The sequence below is a fragment of the Lemur catta genome, chromosome 3, assembly GCF_020740605.2.
Source record: "Lemur catta isolate mLemCat1 chromosome 3, mLemCat1.pri, whole genome shotgun sequence".
NCBI lineage: Eukaryota > Metazoa > Chordata > Mammalia > Primates > Lemuridae > Lemur > Lemur catta.
In genome coordinates this window covers 24410829-24434241 of record NC_059130.1, presented here as the reverse complement: position 1 = coordinate 24434241, position 23413 = coordinate 24410829, and the positions used below count along the sequence as shown (strand labels likewise).

At 40.3% G+C, this 23413-nt stretch overlaps 1 protein-coding gene across 6 annotated transcripts in view; it reads right to left on the bottom strand.

Annotated features, from left to right (window-relative positions):
* Positions 1 to 10314: 10314 nt before the first annotated feature.
* Positions 10315 to 23413, bottom strand: part of FCGR1A (Fc gamma receptor Ia) — a 41639-nt gene continuing 28540 nt past the window's right edge. For 5 of the 6 annotated variants that reach the window (XM_045544893.1, XM_045544895.1, XM_045544890.1 and 2 more), the window contains 6 exons: positions 18705 to 18774; positions 18303 to 18323; positions 17275 to 17532; positions 12934 to 13185; positions 11676 to 11960; positions 10315 to 10779 (listed from right to left, as the gene is read on the bottom strand). In XM_045544893.1, the coding sequence (XP_045400849.1) occupies positions 10484 to 10779; positions 11676 to 11960; positions 12934 to 13185; positions 17275 to 17532; positions 18303 to 18323; positions 18705 to 18735 (1143 nt within the window). In that variant the 5' untranslated portion in view covers positions 18736 to 18774 and the 3' untranslated portion in view covers positions 10315 to 10483. The remainder of the gene's footprint in view (positions 10780 to 11675; positions 11961 to 12933; positions 13186 to 17274; positions 17533 to 18302; positions 18324 to 18704; positions 18775 to 23413) is intronic. The other variant, XM_045544891.1, reaches the window with a different exon arrangement.

Below are 23413 nucleotides of genomic sequence, written 5' to 3'. Positions count from 1 at the left end.
GCCTGGGGAGGCCGCGGGTCCACGCACACCACGGCTTCCCGCGATCCTTCCCTCCTGCCGCTGGTTCTCACACCAGCTGGCCCCCAGTAAACAATGACGTGGAGCTTTTGCGGGGTCGCCCATGAGTTGGGTGCTTCTCCCCCTAGCAGGGGAAATAGGACCATCGGCCTGCTGCCGCTGCCACCGACCCACTCTAGAGCTAGTTTCTCGTTCCTGCAGGCTTTTGGAAAACAAACAATTTCTCACAGGGTTTGGGAGCGAAGTTGCGGCAAAGCACGCGCGGGTCAGATTTCGCGTCAGCTGCATCAGGTGCAATGGCGCCGGTGGCCCCCAGCGGCGGGCGAAGGCTGCAATGTGCACAGGCAGCCACAGGGTGGCGCCAGCGGCCCGTCGCGGGACCCACATGGCGCACGACGCCTCCAACCGGGTTCCGAGGCTCTCTCAGCGCGATTCTAGCGACCACTTCAGTGCCGAGCTGAAAAGGCGTATTTATTGACGGTTGTTAAGTAGGTTATTTACAACAGAATCTACCGACACATCCTGTTAGGACAGAGAAATGATTGGTGAGAGATAGCAAGTAGATTTGCAAACAAGTAAAAATACGCATATGAACTTACAGTATTCAGTACTTTCTTCGCAAAAATTAATGAAACAATTTTTCTAAATTGTTCAAGAAAATATAAAACACTGACTTATCTTCAGTGCATTTCTTTTACTTGAAGATATAGTGTTGGTCTATCAGAAGTAAAAGAACTTTGCATCTTCATTTTGAAATCATGAAGATTATGCAACTGAGAAATAGAGTCATGGGTGAATGAGATATCACGCTCGCCCTTTACTGACAATGGTGAAAATTCAGGGAGACTTCTTTGAAGCCAGTTGATATTTTCCGGCATTATTTTACATATCTTAAATACTCTTTGAGATAGCATTGATGCTGTTCACACAATATTTCCAGCTTCTTGCATTATACTTTCTGTAGGATTTACATCCTTTTTGTGGTTGGATGGAGCTATGTAACTTGGTCTGACCAATGAGTTGGAAGTATTGTGTCAATTCTAGGGTGAAACATTTAATACCTGGTTTGAGATACTCCAAAACTCTCCTTCACTCTGATGCAACAACTGGCTGTGGTCCAGATAGTGGCACTTTTATCAGCTCTCTCATCTGACTGATATAATGTGAATAAATAACAAACCTTTGTTTTTTTAAGACGCTGAGATTTTGGAATTGTTTGTTGCCTTAACATAACCCAATCTATCCTGAAACAGCCTAACTCACACATGAATAGTGTAGGTGTAGAGTTGTGCATAAGTTTGTTACCTAGGTGAAATAAAGTGCAGTTGTTATCAGTATTTCTTACACTCTCTTTACTTTGCTCTCATGAAACACTCCCTCGGGAGCCAAACATTTTCGATAATAGAGAAAGAAAGAAGCAAGATCTAGAAAGAAAATGGTCATAAATTCTGCCCTATCTCTCTACAATACATTGGCATTCAGAACATCTCAACATGGGCCAACACATGCATTTCTAATACCTTTCTAATAGGTTTGCCCCTAACCCCCATAAGATATGAAAAGACAGGGAAAGACATGAGAACTTATATGAACTCTGGTTTATAGTGTCTTTGTCTCTTTGGTACCATTAGAGAGATTTTATTCCCAGGGCAACACATCATTATTTGGGATGGGTGAGAACTGTGCCTTTCTTTGGTAAATTAGAAGAAGGGTAAGTGGGAAAGAGTAGAGGGAAAGGAGAACCAGCTTCAAACACTCAAAGCAGGCACGTTCTCAGGTAGGTCAGTATTATGCAAGAGTGCACATGGAAGTCGACAATGGAAAGTCTGATTCCCTTAAAGTATTGTTGCCAATGTACCCTTAAATGTCTTTATCCCCATGGGTTCATATGTACTCCAGGACTCCTGAATCAGTGAGTGAGGCAATTCATATGCATGACAATAGGGAGTGACAGTGCTGACTCTGGAATAAAATGCTGTATGTTCCTTATTTCACCATTATTGAGTAAAATCCAATTAATCCCTTTCTTGGTTTCCACCAGTAAAATTAGCAGGCTTACATTTTGTTTTTAATGATGATTAGTGAAATTCCAAATTCTGACCTTAAAATGAAAGTCTTCATAATTCACAAAAGTACAAGCAGAAACAAATAAAAGATGTTTACTCTCCTATCCAGCCAGAGGGGAGAGAACATTTTGTGTCATAAACCAGCTTTAAAAACCTGATTTGATGAGGTATTAAACTAAGAAAATTCCCTGGAATATCGAGCTTGTTATCCTGTATCAAAGGAGACCTTGAATGCATATTTTTTACTGTTACCAACTTATTCTGTTCTCTGTTAAAATAAATGTGTCTCTAGAAGTATTTGAACAAAGGGGTCTCATAAGATCTCCAAAGACTTTATATAAATTGTTGCTGTGTATATGAAACTGTCTCAGGTTGACTCGCTGGAAGCAGATGCTGAGACTATTTGGGATGCAAGATGTTTATTAGTGATGAACACCTGTTTGGGAAGTTCCTCTTCCAGAATTTCACTGTGCTTTTCTTCCTGATGGAAAATAAAGAAGAGTGAAGTTAGTGGGATAAACTACAGGCCCCACTGCTGTGCTTGGACTCAGGGTCACAATTGTTACTTATTGCCTCAGAGATTGACCTGGTGGCATGACCCAGACCCTCTTTCTCAAAAAAAAAAAAAAAAAAAAAGAGTCTCACTCTGTTGCCTGGGCTAGAGTGCCGTGGCATCAGCCTAGCTCACAGCAACCTCAAACTCCTGGGCTCAAGCAATCCTACTGCCTCAGCTTCCCAAATAGCTGGGACTATAGGCATGCGCCACCATGCCTGGCTAATTTTTTCTATATATTTTTAGTTGTCCAGTTAATTTCTTTCTATTTTTAGTAGAGACGGGGTCTCGCTCTTGCTCAGGCTGGTCTTGAACTCCTGAGCTCAAATGATCCTCCCACCTCGGCCTCCCAGAGTGCTAGGATTACAGGCGTGAGCCACTGTGCCCGGCCTCAGACCCTCATTTTTGACAGGCCTAAGTATATGGTCACTGAGCCATTCTAAGTCTGCATTTGCTGCACCTGTCTGTTTAAAGTTGTAATTAAGAAAGTGAGTAATATGAGGCCCCCATGTGGATTACTGGGTTTCCATAGTCTTCTCTCCTCCTATTGTGTAACAGCAGCCCATCTCCTCCGGTGATTAGGATCAGTTAAACCTGTTAAGATACTGGCTCCTCTTCTTGCTTACTGGTTCCTGGAAACAAGTAGCCCAAAGTGTCCAGCCATCAGCTGTGTGTTGTAATTCAGTGGGACTTATGCTGTGTCCCTTGATCAAAGTGTGCCCCCATTGGGGACTAGGACCTCTAACCCTGCGGAGCCCAGAGTTACAGGGATGGGAAGTACAAAGCCCCTTAGTGAGTCATTAGAGCAATAGTAAGTGGGAATTCTATCTACTCCTTGGTTTGGGGACTTCTTCCTATTGGGGCACAGCATATGTATAGCAGCCCGGAGAATGGCTCCTCAGCTGTTCCTTTTAGTTGTGCCTTCCGTATGCTGTCCCAACTCTGCTAGACTGACAGCTTCCAGATGGTACGGTATTTGATTTGACCTGTGGATCCCAATGTCATGGTCCACTCCTGCACTTTCTTCCATGTAAGTGGGTAGCCTGGTTAAATACTAGGTGGTGTAGGATTTCATGCCTGAGGATCAGGCATTCGAGAAGCCCCTGGATAGCAATGCTGCCTAAGGCCCTGTGAGCAGGAAAAGCAAACCCATACCTGGAATACATGTTGATTCCTCTGGGAAAAAAAACCTGATGGCCCTTCCAGGCTGGAAGGGGCCTAATATAGTCAACTCGATACCAAGTGACCACTAGTGTTCTCAAGGTATAGTGCCATATCAGAGCCTCAGTGTTGGTCTCTTTTGCTGGCAGGTTGGACAGTTACTGGAGTCAGTAGCTAGATGAGTCTTGGTAAGTGGGAGTCCATGCTGTTGGGCCCATATACAGTCTCTATCTCTTGCCACTGTGGCTGCTCCATTTAATTTTCTGTTATTTTAGCATTAGTGTGGCTGATGACGGGCGGATATCAACTGGCCAGGTCATTTTGTCTTCCTTGTTGCTTTGTGTCTCTTTCTTGGGGAACGTTCTCTGGTTAACATGTGATGTGTAAAGACCTTCATACTTCATGCCTACTCCCATATGTCCATCTACATGCTTCTACCCCAGACTTCCTTGTCCTTAACCTTCTAATCCCTTTTTCCTCCTAGGTTCCTGGGTCAGCCAGTCAGGGCATTTGCCCCTCCTTCTGAGTTTGTATATATTTTATCCTCAGGTCATTTCTCTTTACACACACAGTGGGTGGCTAGGTTCACTACCTGAAGTGCTGACCACTGGGATGATTTTCCTCACTCCTGTCTTTAAAAGTCCCCATTGATTTGCTGTCAATTTTCAATTTGCTACCTCATACTGAGTTGACCTGTCCATCTCAAGTTTTTTTCTCCTTCTTCACCTGGTCATAAGGGATCCCCCTGTAGCCACAGGTGTTGGTAGGTGCCATGGTATCTGGGCTACCTGCCTATACAGCTTGCTTGTGCCCTCTCCTCTTGCTTGATCCAGAAAGTATTATTTATGATAAATTGTTGCTGGGCCATGCTGACCTTATGACTTAGTGGATCTGACTGTACCTAGTTCATGATGGGTATTTCTGTCCTCAATGTCACTTAGTAATCAAAAAAAAAAATTTTTTTTTAAAACCATATTGTCTTTACCAGGACCCAGTATCATACCAACAGTTGTTTTTCAAAATGCATCTAATTCTCTGTCACAGATGGCATAGCCTTGCTCCAGGATCACAGGGGCCTGCATTGTGGTTCTCCAGAAGGGGCTTGCTGTCTAGACAATTCTAGACAATATCTTTCCTCACAATTAATACTTCCAATGCTGTAGGGTTTGCTGGATCATATGGCCTGAGTGGTATGGCTTCTTGCATGCCAGCTTCAACTACCACAGAGCTCTTTCCTGCTCCAGGTCCTATTCAAAGCTGGCAGCCTTTCAGTGTTTCTGGTATATGGGCCAAAGAAAGATCCTTAGACATGGAATATTCTGCTTCTAGAACCTGAAAAGGCCTACTGTCTTCATCTGTTTTGTGCTGCTATAACAGAATACCTGAGACTAGGCAATTTATAATGAACAGAAACTTATTGACTCACAGCTCTGGAGGCCAGAAAGTCCAAGATCAAGGGACCAGCATCTGGAAAGGGCCTTCTTGCTTTGTTATCCCATGGTGGAAGGGCAAAAAGAGGATGAAAGAGTAAGAGGGGGTTGAACTCATCCTTTTATAAAGAATCTGCCTCCAACATAACGGCATTAATCCATTCATGAGGGCATTGTCTCCATAACTCCAAACCTTGCCATCAGGCCTTACCTCTTAACACTGCTGCTTCAGGGATCAAGTTTCCAACACATTAACTTTGGGGGACACATTCAAACCATAGTACTCACTAAGTGTGATTTCTTCACTGTGGTAGGAGGTATGGGATGCAATAATATGGTTTTTACTTTGAAGTGAGGTGCTGGCATGCTCCTGACTACTTGACTCATAAGCAAGTTATGGCTGTGGAAATTCCCCGAATCTTTTCAGAGTTTATCTTCCGCCATGTGGAGCATCAAAGTCTCCAGTGTTCTGGCCTTTTTAAAACTCATCTGGCCTTATTAACATAATGCAGTCAATCTAATGGATTAGTATGCAGTTCTGCAGAATGACCAGATGATTCAAATCTCTTTGGACTATATTTTGACAAAGGCAAGGAAGAGTTAGGATAGCTCTGAGGCAAAACTGTATATGGCATGTTATTGTCTGTTTCTTGTGAATGCGAACGGTTTGTGATCTTTTTTGATTCAAATAGAAAAGAATCATCCACTAAATCAATGGTAACATACCATGTACCTGAGGCCATGTTAATTTGCTATAATAAAGCTACCACATCTGGCATGCCAATTTATGATTGGGGCTGCTATTTAGTTGAGCATGCAGTCATCTCTAGGATCCATTTAGCTCCTGCAGGGGCAAGACTAGAATTATATAGAGGCATTATGGGGGACCCACTTCCATCCCATTGCATCCTTTAGATTTGCATTGTTCAGTATGGTAGTCACTACCCACATGTGGCTATTTAAATTCAAATTAGTGAAATAAAATTTAAAACTCAGTTTCTCAATCACACTGGCCACATTTCAAGTGTTCAATAACCACATATGGCTCATGGCTACTGCATTGGACAGTGCAGATATAGAATATTTCCATCATTGCAGAAAGTTCTGTTGGACAGCACTGCTTTAATGTTATTTTTAACTTTTGAAAATTAAAAAAAATTTTTTTTGTAGAGATAGAGTCTCACTTTGTTGCTCAGGCTGGTCTCTAACTCCAGGGCTCAAGTGATCCTCCCACCTTAGCCTCCCAAAATCCTAGGATTACAGGTGTGAGCTACCGCATCTGGCCCAACCAGCACTGCTGTAGATCTTTGGAAATATCATTAATTTCTGCCATCAACCCCAGTAATACAATATTGGTTTTGATTTGCTTTCTTGGTTTAGTGCTAAGGGATAGTTTCAGATGCTTCCACTTGGCCTTCCCCACTATGATAGCTATTATCCCTCAGATTAAGGGCTCAATGTGGTAGTTATGTCAACTGCCAAGTACTTCAATCCCAAGCATAAGTTCAGGGACCAGGGAAATGATTACTGAGTGGACCCACTGCAAGCCAGACCTTGGCCAAGACTCTACTTATTACTTGGACCTCAAAGGCCTCCACTCTAACAAGAAGGCTATTTGCTGCTTTGGTTCTCAAGTACCAGTGTCAACTCAAACCCTGTGTCCAATACTCCACAAAATGTTTGGGTAGTCCCCTTTCTCCAGTGCAGTTATATGAATTAAATGACCTTGTGTATTTGCCATGGTATTTCAGGGTCCTTTATCCTGGGCACACAGCTACCTCTTCAGTTAATAGTTTCTGGGTCTGAAAACTGACCTTAACCTCTCTGTCATCCATTCTTGATTTCTTCTGCTGGTATAAACTCAGTGGTATCCTTGTTGAGTGCCAATCTGTTTGCACTCATAGGGATTCTATGTTCTGTTAATCATTTCCATAATTCTGGAGGTCAGGCTTTCCTGGATGTCACTCCAACCTTGCATTATGCTGACTGTGATTTCCTGGTTTCTGATGGTTAAGCACTAACAACTGGCCTCTATTATTTTAGAATCTTACCACTGCCATTGTTATCAGTGAGCCAAATTCTGTGATTTCCCCTTCTACCATCAGCTCTTGCTATAGGAGTGCCACCATTGAATGTTTTAGAAATTCTTATGCCTTTCTCACCAATATGTTCCTTACTGCCTTGGTAAATGGTATTTCTTTTAGAACCTTCCATGAAACATAACCATCTGGCAGATCTTCTGACCATACAAAGTATACTCATGGGAGCATGCCCACTTCCCTAAGCCTTTTAATCCCTTTCTTCATTGTCTTTCAGGATCATACTGGCATTTCAGTTTCATTCAGTATTGGCCATAACTTTTCCACTCTTCTAGGAACCATCTTAGTAATAAATTGGCACCAACTCCTAGGATGTTTTGCCATGGTGCTAAATCTTGTATCTCAGGAGAGAACTCCCAAGTCAATAAACTTTTCTCTATCCAACTTTATGTTCTGGCTCCCTTGATCAAATACCCCTAGAATCTAGTCCTATGTACATCTCTAGGCTCCTGTGGGTAAATGTAGGCTAGATTTTGTATCTCTATTGGGTTATAGTCCTTTTCTTTTCTCATCAGGCCCCAACTGGATTATACTGTGACTTAGCTTCCCTGGTGGTTAGGAGGAAAGGTAGAGGCAGATCCTGAGGTGAGGGGACATCTATTGCCTTGTTGGGACTTCTGGCATGCCTTGGATGCCAGCTTGTGAAGCAGAGGGTCCCCAAGAGAATCTGAGGCATTTAGGAGAACTGCCTGCAGGTGACCTCTAGGGTATGCAGAGGAGATGTGGGACTGACCAGTGGTAGCACACAGGCCATAAGAAACAGAATGGCTCTTCCCCAGCGATAATGCCAAGACTCCTACTCCAAAGGTTAGGGTAAGCAACCAACTCTTTGATTTTTTTCAGCTTTGCTCCTCTTCTCAAACTGAAAAACTGGTGTGAAGAATCTAAATTGATCAGTGCATTTGTCTTTATGTCTGAAACAAAGTGGATTTAGTTATTGCAAAAATGATACTGAGGTAAAGTTTCCCCGTGGGTGCCTGTTAATTTGCCTCTAGGACAACCTAGAGAGATTTTCACTTTCCTTCTTATGGTTTCCCTGTCCCCACATGGAGTTACCCACCACCAGCCCCTTTCCCCACCCACATACATGGGCTTTCCCCACAGGTGGGGGATGGTGAGCAGAGGAAGGGATCCAGGGTCTTTTGGGCCTCTCTTTCCAACAGGGTCAAGTGATTTTTGTGTTTCTTTCCAGTACTGGTCAGAGTAAAAATAAAGACAAGTGAGCCCTTAGATAGGGGCAAGTGCCAGGGAAAAGGTATGAAATGGTGCCAGGCCTTGACCAGCCCAGCCCTGAGGTTTGGGGAACAGGCAGGTAGGCCCCAATATGGGCGGCTCCAAGAACCTGTCCCTGGTATAGCTATAAGCCAGAAATAAAGGTAGACTGGAATGCAAATTGTTCAACTAAGAAATTGGCTTAATCAAGTCAATTATTTAAGCACTAAAGTACACACAAGAAGTAATTGCGACAAAGATATAAGCTTAGAAAAATCTGAAGAGGAAACATGAGAGGGGAGGTTGGGAAGGAGGAAGCATTTTGTGATGCTTTAACAAGGGCTGGCCTTATCTAGATTCCCAGCAGGTCATAGCACTTTGTCTAGATCTGTGCTGCCCTCCCACCTTCTACTCCTAGGGATCCCTTTCCCTGGAATTCTGTTTGCCCTGTGAAGGTAAGCAGAGCTCTCTCTTCTGAATATCAATGTCACTTCCTGCTTCAGTTTCCAACTCCTCAGGCTAGAGTCCTCTATAGGGGGTCTTTGCGCTCACTTTCCTATGGGATTCAGTCCCTACAATTCTCATTTTCTTGCTTTCCCAGCTCATAAGAACATTACTTGCAATCAACAAAACTCCTGCTAATATATGCGACCATTTCTTTTAACACAAATTTTGGAGATGCTGTGCTTCTACTGAGATGTCAATTATTGTACTTTTTTCTGAAGGTGAAGGGGAGAATAGGATCATTGTTCACAGACAGGAAAGCAGTGGACTCAGGAGCTGTTGCATCTACTTCCAGTCCCAAGTTGCTTGAGTGCCCTTCTAGGTGCTTGGTGTTGAAAGTGAGCTCTGCCAAAGGGAGCCAGGATGGGGGCTGGGCAGGGATGCATCCTTGTTTGGCAGATAAGCTACATTTTGTTAATCAAATAATCTAAAATCATATGTTTTGTTTGCTCTTTTTGTTCTTCTGGAAGCTTTTACTAAAGTCTTATGCACATATTTCAGTTTTTATCTCAGCTATGTTATAGAGTAGCAAGAAAATATTTTGTCTCCAAACTATAGCCCAAGTGGGAGAGCAGTGTTTCTTGAAGCTCATGAGTAATCGTCCAGAAAATCAGAAGGATAAAGTAAGGCTCTAGAGGCAAGAGCTGGGACTTTATAATATCACTGCTTCTTCCCACTTGAAGTTTCCCGTTGCAGTATCATGCTTGGAGATCTGGATTTATTTATTAGGGAAAGCAGAAGTTACATGCTTCCTTCCTATGTGGCAGGGGACTGGCACTGGCAAGACCTGTGTTGTCTCTGGAAATAGAGAGGTTAAGAGAAAGCCACAAATGAAAGGGCACGAATAATGCACCCATTTCTCATCATGAATTACTCCTTTGTATCCCTATAATATGTATGGAAACATGCTCTGTTAGTAAACTAAAAAAGAAAAGAACTATTCTGAACACACAGAGGTGTGAACTTTCTGATTCAAACAGTCCCTCAGAACTCATTTGTAAGTTCTATTTCCTTCTTTTTAGTCTACAACAGTCCCTCTTGTCTCCCTGAAACCCACCCACTCCTGTCTCTGTGTTTCTCTTTCTCTCTCTGTCTCCCCCTCCCTCTCATTCTTTCACTGTTTCTTTGTCTTAATTTCTAGTACATGCTCAAATTTTTACCCTGTTCTCAGAAATATACTATTTTTCAAACTACCTAATAGGATAATCAGGCTGCACTTGACTTCCAAGTGTTTAAAGATTTCTTTAGAGTAGGCATCATTTCAAATCATCTCTAATTACCAAATTTCCAAATTTATTTCTATTGAAGTCAGCTCCTTTTTTTTTTTTTTTTGCTTTATTTGAGCTACATGCCATGAGACCCACAGTTCTAGTGTCATTAGCTGTTGTGCTCTGCTGCTCACACAGAGAGGAAGGGGCTGGGGACTGTGCAGATCCACGGCTACACGGTAAGCTGCTGCCGCTCTTCCTTCTTTGGCTTTTTTTGGTGTGTCCTTTCTTGAAGCTTTTCTTCTTGTTCCTGACACTTTAGCTCTTCTTCTAAGTGTCTGTCTTTTTGAAGGCAGGAAGTTACCTTCTTCCCATGATTAGAATCCAAAGAGATTGCTAAATTCCACTTTTTCTTTCTTTGCAGCTTTTTATGTATTGTCATACAGAGAACAGTGTCCACTAAAGTTATTATTCCCACTATCAGATAGAAAACGATGTTAAACCAGGCAGGAGTGGATGATTGGAGGCCTGAAACAGAAAAAGACAAAGAGAAGAGGTACTATTTAGAAACCAGAGGGATCTGGCTGAGTTATGTTTGAAAGAGAAGGTTGGCTGAGAGCTGATGTGTCTGTCCCGAAGGAGGTACTGGTAATGTCAGGGGGCAGAAAGGAACTACAGGTAGCTCCAGCTGGGCTGTGTGGTGGATAGACAGGGAGCAGGTTCCTGGGAATAGTTTAACTGCTGGGCCCTGTCAGTAGATTTACTCCCTAGTTTCAGAGATAACTACTATCTCTATGCCATTTAATGCTTGAAAGGAATTTGGGCTGAAGATTAACTTTTTTCCCCAAAGCGTTATCTTTCTGGAGTTCACAATCCCCCCACCTCAGTTGGATATAGACACTTGGGCAGGTAGTTATGTGCAGTTTACAAAATCACTCTTATAAATCCACCATGTGAACTCCTCAAAGCAAAAACTGCACGCCAGTGTCTTTATATGGCCAGATCTATGACAACAGATATGAGGAACTCAGTATATTATTGAGGAGACCATCGGTGAGGGAGAGGAAAGGAGGGAAGCAAAGGGAGAGAGAGAGAAGAAACAGGGAGGGTTGAGGGGGGGAGAAAGGAGAAAGGGAGAAAAGAAAAGAAGGAAGGAGAAGAAAAGGGGAACAGAAGGACAAAAGGAAGGAAAGCAATGGGGAAGAAATGGAAAAGAAAAAAGAAAGGAAAGGAAAGAAAATTTAATGAAGTTTGTGAGAATAGTGACGTTCTGAATCAGGGACAGAAAGGCCTGCTCATGGGCTGTTCCTGAAAAGACTTCCTCCCCCTGGCTGGGCCATGAAACACTTTAACAAACCTTAGTCCTGCTGCAGAAAAGGGAGCCCCTTCTCCTGTGCCAGTCACTCCCCACCGTTCTCACTCACCAAGCACTTGAAGCTCCAAGTCAGGGCTGCGCTTAAGGACATTTCCATCTTCGGTGGCTGCCTCACACCAGTATAACCCGGAATCTTCTCTCCTAGCAGTGAGTATCTGGTATTCTGAGGACATGTTCCTGGCCTTCAGGGTCTTGCTGCCCATGTAGAAGGAGAAGTAGAGCTGCAGACCAGGCCTCTGTGGGAGCAACTTTGTTTCACAGCTCAGGGTTACCAGATTCCCCTCGAGGAGTGGGAGTGCCAAGGATGCTGTCAGCACTGGAGGTGGGAATAGCTCTAAAGAGAAAGTTGATGGGGGACAGGGTTGCCTGTTTAGTGTCAAGGTTCTTTTTACAAAAGAGATGTCTTTTTCCCCTTAGGGAAACCTGCCTCTGGAGAATGCACCATAAGGCATAACTTTCCCCACTTCCAGCAGAGAGGCATTCTTAGGGTTTCCTAACAGACATAATAACAGTTGCCAACTTGCTCATTCCTGTTGAGGAAAATACCCCTACATGGTCCATGCTTCCTTGAATGGTCACATGACAGATCTATTATATAATCAGGGCCTTTTGGCAATGGTCAAGCAGGAGTGAACGCTGACCCATACACTTAACAGTTCAGCAACTCATTACTTGTGTTCCTGACTCAAAAAGTAATCTGGGATAACAATTTCATTCAGAAATGAACTTTTTTTCAGAGAGAAAAAGGTGGCTAGTGGTTGTGAGTACTAAGGGGAAAGAGTGAAAGAGTCAGAACAAGGCCATGTGCAAACTGGAACAAAGGAAGCTGCCTAGTTTGCAGATGCTTAGAAAGAAGTGGGACCAGAGAGGTCACATTATCCCTGAGAGATAGATGGAAAGTATAATCAGTTCCTAATATCTTCCTCGTTTCTATATCTGTGGAGCTTTCATGAGGTTCCATTGCATTATTTTCTAGTAACTCTCCTAGCTACCTTGAGTGAGTCTCTATTTCTTACAATTAAAATAAATTGATTAAATGGGTCTCCACTATGCCTTGACTTTGACATTAGCTCCTGTGATTATTGATGAGGCACTGTGGTATATTGGGAAGAGCAATTGACTTGAGCCCCAAGAACTCACTTCTGGTCCCAGTCCAGCCACTGGTCACTGTGTGGCCTTCAGAAAGGCAGTTTACCTCTCTAGAGCTCAGTTTCTTCACTTGTAAATCAAAGTGAGGATTTTAGATGATTTACAATGGTCCCTCTGGTCCTTATGACTATAGCTGTATGACTTTTCAGATACAATACCTTTCACAGTAACAGATACTCCTGCTGATGTGTAGCGATGCCTTCCCATGGCTGAGCAGTGATAGATCCCATTGTGACTTGTATTGGTTTTCAGAATGGTAAGTTCAGAATTCCGAGGAAAAAACTTAAAGGCTTGGCCATTTTGATAGAAAATCACATTGTACATCAGCTTATTCTTCCATCCATGACACCTCAAGTTCAGAGCTTCTCCCTCAGTGAAGACTCTGCTAGAGACCTGGAGTAGTAGCCAATCTGAAAAATGTGGATGAAAATGTATGTATACTGTGGAGGAGGTACAAGAAGCCCAAAGCTTGGCCCTGGGGGCTTTCTTATTTTGTTGTCCTTGCAACATTCCAACCTCAGAGCTCTGCTATATCTGAAGCCTATGCCCCCCTCCTCAAATATCTTTAGCTTTGGTGGAAAGAAAAGTAATCTTTACCAGCAACTGTGCACATAGCCCCTTCTTATCTTTCCTTTGCTGATCTCACAAGTTGGTTGGAACAAAGACAGTTTATACAATGTGGTAGGCAGAATTCTAAGATGACCCCAATGAGTCACTTCCTTGTATAATCCTCTTGAGTGTGGGTAGAACCCATGACTTGCTTCTAGCCAATGACAAGGGTGATGAGAGGTCATTCTTATGCTTGTTATATCATATAAGACTCTGTTTTAGCAGACTAGAGTCTCCTGCTGGCCTTGAAGAAGTAAGTGCAAGGTTGTGAGAGGAACTAGGCAAGTTTCTCTAGGAGCTAACAGTGGCTCCCCCAGCCCCCACTGGCAGACAGCAAGAAAGCAGGGACCTCAGTCTTACAACCACAAGGAACTGAATTCTGCCAATGACCTTGTGAATTTGGAAGAACTGCAAAAAGGAACACAGCAAAGTCAATATCCTGATTGGAGCCTTGTAAGATCCTGAGCAGAGTACCCAGCTAAGTTGTGCCAGGACTCCTGACTCATGGAAACTGGGAGATAATAAATGTGTGTTTTTAAGCTGCTAAATTTGTGGTAATTTGTTACACAGCAATAGAAAACTAATATGCTCTAACTCCTGACAAACAATAGGGCCACACATCCTAAGACCAACACACAGGATGGCAAATGTCCAGATGTATATATCCTACTAAACTGATAGGAATACTCACATATGTGCAGAAGTAGCTAGCAAAAACAAGCCCCAAGTCAAATGGGCCCTCCCTTTTGACATACAAATCTACACATAACCCAAAATGCTTCATTTTCTTTCCCCAGGGGCAGTTGGTTTGGTTGAATACAGATGAGGTTCTTGAGGGACAAAGAGGAGAAGAGACTAGTATTTTTCTTCCCTCTAGAACTTATCTAAGAATGGAAGGCAGGTGTTCCTGTGCCACATGTAGCATGATTTTCATAGTCTTGGATACTGCCACGGTGCTTCTAAGCATAATTAATACTCTTCCCTGCCTTATCCCCATCCTCAACTAAGAGATGCTCAAAGACTATACAGCCCAAACACACAAATGTCTTTGCTTTATATACTAAAATACAGTGGGAAATTTTAATATATTGTCATCAGAAACCATCAAAACACTAGTAATGATAGAAAATATTTGAATGACACATTAATAGGCTTGATTTTGTAGAATGCTATACCTTAGAAAGAGAAAAGTCATGTATTTTCTAAACACACATGCAACAGTTATAAAAATTGAGTGTGCACTAGGCCACAAAGCAATTTTCAACAAACACTGAGGAACTGACACCATATTTAACACAAATTCTGACCAAAATGCCATAAAATTAGAAATTAATAACAAAAAGCCACCCTCCAAAAAATTTCTAAATAATTCATAAGTAAAAAAATTAAAAAGGAAATTTAAAAATTTTAACCCTAAATGATAATGTATTATATATCAAAACCCATGGGATGCAGCTTTTAGCAGACATTGCTAATTTCCTACTCAAAAGACATTCTCCCATCTTCACGACCTTGGAGTAGGAAAGGGACATTCATTTTAAGTCACATGATTAGGACTTGGGTCCACCAACCAGCTATATTTTCTCGGTCTCAGCATACACAGATTAAATTGGAGTTACTGAGAGTCAGTGTAGCTGCAATTGAATCCTCTACTGCTGACTAACTGGGGCAAAACATTTTTAAGTTGGGTATAGAAAGCACCAACCAAAAGGCTTGATGTACTGTAGTCAAATTAAGAAGTTTTTTCCACTATATTTTTAAAAAGCCAAAAAAAAAAAAAAAACATAATATGAAAGTGAAAAGGCAAGGCATAAAGTGGGAGAAGATATTTATAACACTCGAAAAAGGGCTCATATCCAGAATACACAAAGAATTCCTGTAAGTCAATAAGAAAAAGACAGACAGTAGAAAAATTATCAAAAAGACCTGATCAGTTACCTGACAAAAGAGAATATCCAACTAGGTAATAAATGTAAAAAATGGTCAATATCATGGTCATCAGGGAAGTGCAAATTAAAACCACAGCGTGATATTACTACACATCCATCGGAACAGCAAAAATGAAAATATAAAAAATACCTAGTGTTGATAAAGATGGAGAGCAAGCAAACTCTCACACTCTGTGGAAGTGTAAATTGGTACAACCACTTTGAAAAACTGTTTAGCAGTATCTACTAAAGCTGATTATTTTGTGATTCAACGATTCCACCACTAGGCATTTTCCAGCAGATATGTATACATATGTGCACCAAAAACATGTTAAAAAAATGTCCACAGCAGTACTATTTGTAAGAGGTAAAAACTAGAAACAACCCTAGAGTCAGTAGAATGGAAAAATATGTAGCATTATACAGTAATAAGAACAAATGAACTTCAACTTCACAACATGTATGAATTTCACAATTATAACATTTAGAAAAGAAACCAGACCCAAAAGAGTACCACCTGTATCATACTGTAGCCATTTATATGAAGTTCAAAAATAGGCAAAAAACCTATGGTGTCAGAAGTCAGTGTTAGGGGTGACCTAGAAATGGTCAAGAAGGAGTTTCTGGATCCTGGGAATATCCTATTTTGTGACCCGTGTGCTGTTTACTTTTTGAAAATTCACTGAGATTTACACTTATGGTTTGTTGTATATAAGTTATACTTCAATAAAAATTCACACTAAAATGTAATGCAAAAAAGATACTATTCTCAATAAGTCATCAATGCTAGGTATTCTAGAATCTGTGTGCAGGCAAGGAAAGGGGTCTCCTCCCAGTCCTAGTCCACTTTTTGTCACCTGAACCATGAAACATTTCTTTTGCTTGAACAATACTGTGTCTTGTTAAAACAGCTCTGTCAGCTCCATCCTAAGAACTTATTTCCAAAGTACTAAGAGACACATGAATAACATTAAGCCTTTCTTCGGACATTCTCAACATTTCCTTAGCCTAAACATATTTCCTCTAAAAGCAATCAAATCTGCATAAATGTTATTCTGCCTCCAGCATGGATTAACTTTTGCATTATCAATTTCAAAGAAGTTTGGGCTCATTACTTCTGAATAACTAAATAATACATTTGGGTATTTTGTCCTGAATAAGGAAATATTTTACCCTGAAGAATATTGCAGTCTTCCTCTCTTGACAAATAGAAACTGCTTACAGATTTAAAGTGGGCAGTGGTTTTTTGTTCTGCTTCTATTCATTTAAGTCTCACAGTAATTCCATGTCCAGAATATCATCTTATATATACATATACCATGAAATGTGCCCCAGACTATATGTATAATGTTTACTGGAGCATTGCTTGTAAAAGCAAAAGAGTGTAAACACCTTAGAAGTTTACTAATAGGCAGAATAGTTGAATTAATTCTGGTCCAGCCATACAGCAGACATTTAAAAGTAGACATCTATTGATATAAATGGACCTCCAAGATATTTTAAGTGATAAAAGTATGATGTAGGATAATATATACAGAGTATTCTATCAACCATGGTTTTAAAAAAAGTTTATATATATTTACAGTTTTGTTTCTGTGAAAGGTGACTGACTATAGGACTAGGGTTCTGGGATAAGAAGATTTTTTATTGCTCATCATTGCACATTTGTCTGAATTATTGTTTGTGATATGCAGGCATACATTTTGAATAATGATAAAATCTTAGGATCTGAGTCTTACTCTAGATACCCTACTCACAGCTGGCCCAGCTGGGTGCTGTTGGTACACCATTGTTGGACTCTGATATGATGTTGTAAGTATATTGACTTAATTTCACCTGATAGGCACATAGAGCTGAGACTCATAGTCAGATAAATTGACACACACATCTGGCATCCAAAAAGGAGAAAACACAAACGAAAACCCTGTGATTTCCAGCCCTTCTGCTCCATGCCATACTTACCTCTGTGGATTTCCAGCTGCACAGGGTCACTTGGCACTGAGAGGCCTGTCTGGCACCTGTATTCACCACTGTCATTGACGCTGGCAGAAATGATGCTGTATCTGGACGTCAAGGTCTGAATGGCTGTGCTGTTGTGAAACCACTGTGTGGAGTTGTCCCCAGGCAGACGGGGCCCCTCACACCATAAGGTTATATTTTCCTTTTGGAACACACTGGTCCATGGAGGCTGCAAGGTAATCACTGCCTGTGTGGTGTCTGCTTGGAAATAATGATAATAAAAAAAAGACCAAGTAAAGGAAAAGGAAGGACTCTGAGTGATTGTTAAGGTTTTGTGGATAACACAAGGGGAAAAAAATGCATATTTAGGTTAGCTTGAAAACGAGGCAAGTGGGAACCTACAAAAACCAGCTTTTAAGAGTGTCCAGACCCTGCTTCAGAGAGCTCTGTTCATGCTATTAAATCCTCATCTTCGGGATTTTGGCTCCTGAGGATTAAATTACTGATTTAGATCTCCCTGTTGTTTATCAATAATGAAGCTTTTATGTTGTAAAGTGGGGCAAACTGACTGGAGCTGGTTTCTTTATCCTCTGCACTACACTGTCTTTGAGGGTAAAACACAGATTTTCATTAGCTTCTACATTGGAAATGGAGGTTCAACTCCTTCCTCTGAAGTCTTCAGTATTTGCCTGGCTCTTTCTGAGGAGAATAAAATTACTCAGCTTTCTTGTAAAGGCAACTGGTGTAGGGGATGTTGGAAAACCCAGAGGAGCTACTTCTGGATTTTTGCAATTCTGACCCTTTCCTGCTATTGTAAATAGCATTTAGTTCAGAGGTCAGGGCTCATTCAGTAAGCCTTAGGAAGAAACCTTAAAAATCAAGGTTTTATCAATATCACACTCTGAATAAGGGAGATTTTACATAATTTGTGAATCTTTCTATCCTCTCTCTATACACTCTTCAAGTTATTAGGACCCATCGTTTAGAAGTAGGAAAGTGGCATAGGAGAAGTCGAGTTAGAGATCACTCACCCACTTGCCCCCCAGCTGGAACTGCAAGAGAACAGAGAATAGAGATATTAGTTGGTCAGTGGGAGATGCTGAGGAAGGGAGAACTGGGGAGAAACATTAATGTAGACTATGAGGGGTCAGCTTAGATCTTTTGAGTTTCTATCTCCCTTTCCTCAAATCAGGTATTAGCAGAACTGAACCACCAAAGGTTGTTATTGATGAGGCTTTATTTTGGTATGGGGCTTCCAGGCTTAATGTTACTTCAGGGTCCCCTTCCCATCCTTTTGATATAATAAGCACCAACAAACCATGAAAACACAGATACAGTTGTCTCTATACTCATGAGTTCTAGCCAAACATACCAAGGGAAGACAAAATCTTGACTTCCCAAAGCCAGAGCCAGCCCCTCTGAGCCCAACTTACCCCCAAGAAGTAGAGCTATCAAGAGCCACATGTTTGTCTCCAAGCTGATGGGAGCAGTGAAATCTGTAACCTGCGAGACATTGAAGAGGTTCAGCTGAGGGCTCTGTAGCCAAGATTAGAAAAGAGGAAGGAAATTGTCTCTTCTGACCACATTCATCATCTTCCTTTTCTGGGAAGTACATCCCTAATTCTTGGCATATGTTTTTAAGCATATTTCTTGCATCTCATATCTCTTAGCTCATCTCTCTCAGTTTGAAGCTCTAGTTTTTGGATTATGAACTCTCAGAATCCAGAGAAAGAGCTAAAGTTTTATTCACATTCTATTTTGATTATATTCTCACTCTAATCATTTCTGTTTCTTAGGGCTAGAATATGGCAAAACCCCACTTTTATAATTGGTTCAAGGCCTGGCTAATGCCTTCAAAACTTGATCATTTGAATACAGAGGAGTAGATATCAGCTTCTATAAGGCATATGAAGAGTTACTCATCTACAAGAGTGTCCCTAATACCAACCAGCTTTTATTCCTCTGGGGAATACAGACAGGATCACTCTTCCATTTTGGAAAAAAAAAAAAAACAACAAAAAAAAAACCCAAACAAACAAACAAAACGCCCTATTCCTGAAATACATTGTGAATTTGGAGTGGTTTTTTTTTTTTTTTTGTTTTGTTTTGTTTGACTAAATCGAAAGGTGGAAATATTCCCCAAGAAGAGAGTTTCAGAGTACATGTGGGAAGCTCTGTGCCACCAAAGTGAGTTGGTTCCTGAGATTCCTGAAGCTCTTTATAAAGCTATAAAGAGATTTTTAGGTATTCTGTTAAAAGAGAAAGAGAGTTAAACAGAGACTAGGATGAGTTCAGTGAATGCAAAGAAGCCTGGGCAACAATCTCACTGGCAGGGAATAAAAATGATGACAAATAAGGCTGCAGATTGAATTTCTGGCCCCAATTTCTCACCCCTCCCTGAATCTACACTACCTCCAAAGCTTCAAGAGAGGCTGAGGGTACCTCCCTGACTCTTGACTGCGGCTCATCCACATGACTTTCATTGGCCAGTGAAATGTGAATGGAAACAACATTGTGCTAATTTTGAACTTAGAATTTAGGAAGCTTCACGCATTTTTTTTTTCATACTCTTGTGCTTCTGTGATTGTCATGACAAGAACATTCTCTGGTTAGCTGGCCATAGTGTGAAGCAGAGCTGTCCTAGCCATTGTAGCTTGAAGTAGAGGTGCCCTACAAACTTGTGAGTGAGAACTAAATGCTTCCTGTTGTATGCCACCGAGATTTGAAGATTGTTATAAAGCATAGCTGACTGATGCAAGTGAAAAGCAAGGAATAATGGTCTGCGAACAACTCAGGATGTTCTAAGAAACATGAGAGAAGCCTGAGCTCATTGAAATTTATATTCAAAGCCTATATCCATAACTATTTTTCTATTTTGTCTCCAAAATTTTCCACTGTATGGATGTACCATAATTTATTTCAACCTCTCTTCATGAATATATAAGTTATTTATAATTTTTTACTGTTAAGACCCAGCAGGGCAATGAATAGTCTTGTATACACCTTTAAACATTTGACTTATTATTTCCTTACGACACATTCTTAGAGTCAGCAGTGCTCACTCAAAGGAAATGTACATTTTTTTCTTTGGATGTACATTTTCTTTCTTCAGATTATTTATGATCATTATGCCTTATCATTGCATAAATTTTAGAGTGCTTATTATATGTTAGACAAATATGCTTCATATGTATTTTCTTTTTTTTTTTTCTTTCCCCAAGATAGAGTCTCACTCTGTTGCCCAGGCTAGAGTCCCATGGCGTCATCCTAGCTCACAGCAACCTCAAATTCCTGAGCTCAAGCGATCCTCCTGCCTCAGCCTCTGGAGTAGCTGGAACTACAGGAATGCACCACCATGCCCGGCTAATTTTTTCTACATATTTTTAGTTGTCCAGCTAACTTCTTTCTATTTTTAGTAGAGATGGAGTCTTGCTCTTGCTCAGGCTGGTCTCGAACTCCTGACCTCAAGCGATCCTCCCACCTCGGCCTCCCAGAGTGCTAGGATTATAAGCGTGAGCCACCACGCCTGGCCCATATGTATTTTCTTATCTAATTCCCACAATAACCTATGAGCAAACAGCATTGTTATCTCCATTTTACAAATGAGAAAACTAGTCAAAGAAGATATCAGTTACCTGTCCAGGTTTATAAAAAGTAGAAGCAGGATTCAAAACTAGGCAATTTTTACTTCATATTCCCATCAATAGAGTGTAACAGTGCCCCCTCATCTCTCACAATTCCTTCTTTGTAGTAAGATAGCTGCTTCTTTGAAAAATAGGTGAAACTGTTTCATTGGTCAGGATAACATGAAGGAATGAGTATAATGGAAGAGGAATGTAAGATCCATGACCTGGAAGGATGAAATACTTATTTTCTAATAAGTATCTGTACTTTCCAAATGTTGAGGAAACAGCCACTGATGTAGGTTTAAAATCCATGTAAGAAGAATGATATAGTTTCGATATTTGTCCCCTCCAAATCCCACGTTAAAATTCGATCCCCTGTCCTGACCACCTGCCTCTGGCAAGAATTCAGGCTTCAGTTCTCAAAGAGTGGGGGAAGTTTTAAAGAGATAGAAAATATTTTTGCCATTTTTTTCCAGGCCATTCCCTGTGTTATAAGAACATAACAATCAAATTACTGAAAATTAGTGATAAAGAGAAAACCTCAAAAGTAGCCAGAGGAAAAAAGATATATTACATACAGAGGCACAAAGATACAGATAATATCAGATTTCTCATTAGAAACAATGCAAGTGAGAAGACAGTGTAGCAACAACATCCTTAAACTACTGAAAGAAAAAATCTATCAGCTTAGCATTCCATGTCCTGTGAAAGTATCTGTCAAAGATACGTAAATTTTTAACTTTATTAGTTGGTGCCAAGTTAATTTTTAAGTGGCTGTACTGGTTTACACTGCCATCAGCAGGATGTAAGGATTTCTGTTCTGCTAAATCCCTTGTCAACACTTGGTATTATAATAAGACTTCTTAGTCTCCCTCTCCAATTTTATGATTATAAAATAATAGTCTAGCTGGATGCAGTGGCTTATGCCTGTAATCCCAATAACTCGGGAGGCTGAGCCAGGAGGATCACTTAAGCCTAGGAGTTAAAGGCTGCAGTGAGGTATGATCATGCCACGTCACTCCAGCCTGGGTGACAAAGCAAGACCCCATCTCTATAAAAAAAAAAAAAAAGTATTTTATGGTAGTCTTAATTGAATTTCCCTGATTACTAATGAGGTTGAGTGCTTTTCCATATATTTACTCCTTATTTGTGCAGTTTTATCAATGAAATATCTGTGGCTTTTATTTTTCTCATTTTGTGTACTTTGTCTTTTTTAAATTGACTTACAAAAGTTTAAAATTCAGTCTGGATACAAACCCTTGTGGGTGTGTTAAAATTATTTTTTCCTGATTTGTAACGTATCTTTTCAATTTCTTTATGTTGTCTCTTAATATATAAAAGTTCTTAATTTTGAAGTAGTCAAATTTATCAATATTTTATTTTAGGATTAGTATTTTTATCTTGCTTATGAAGTCCTTGCAAAATATGTTCTTCTAAAAGTTTTACCTTTTACATTTAAGTCTTAAATCTATCTGTAAATTATATCTGTATGTATGTGATGCAGGTATCTAATTTCTTTTTTTCCATATGTTGACTGATAGTCCCAGTGCCATTTAAAAAACTTAATCATCCCCTTTCTGATATGATCTGCCAATTCTATCACAAAATTTCATATGTATGTGTTTCTCTTTCTAGAGACCATGCTATTTCATCAGCAATTTGTTCCTGTCCTAATACCACATTGTCTTAATATAATACTATAGCTATATAATGTATCTTTACATACATGGTGTCCCAAAAGTCTCCATAGAAAGGAAAAAATTTGTAATGAATATTTTGTAAATAAAGGTACATTTAGCTACAATTTCCCGTTTTCACTATGTATGGCGACTTTTGGGACACCCTGTGTAGTAGTGCATGTCTCTTTAACTTATTCATCTTCAGGATTGTCATAGTTACTCTTGGATGTTTGCTTTAATGTACATACTGATGTACATTGATTAATGTACATATTGAATCAGCTTGTCTGATGTCTTAATATTTGTTGGGATTTAGATCAGAATTACATTGAATATGTAAATGAATTTGAAGAGGATTTGTATCTTTATGACATTGAGTCTTTCAAACCATAAACTTGGTGTATCTATTTAATTATTTGATCTCCCTTAATAACTTTCCATAAGTTTCAGGATTTTCTTCATAAATGTCTTGCACAGATCTTGTGGGATTTCTTCCTTGGGGGGAGCATGGTGTGTGTATTTGTGCTAATTCAAATGGTAATTAAAAACTTACATTTTCCAAATGTTTGTTTATTGTATAATGAAATGCAATTGACTTAGGGAGCATGATTTTATATCCAGATACCTTACTAAAGTCTTTAAAATGTTTTCAGATTATCTGTTTATAGATTCTTTTGTGTATTCTTTGTAGACATTCATATTATCTACAAATATTTAGAACTTTATTTCTTCATTTCCAATATTTATATTGTTGTTTTCTACAGGATTTTGTTAGATATATTTTTTTCAGGAAAATGATGCCTTATTTCTTAGTTTCCTAAATCATAAATGGGTGTA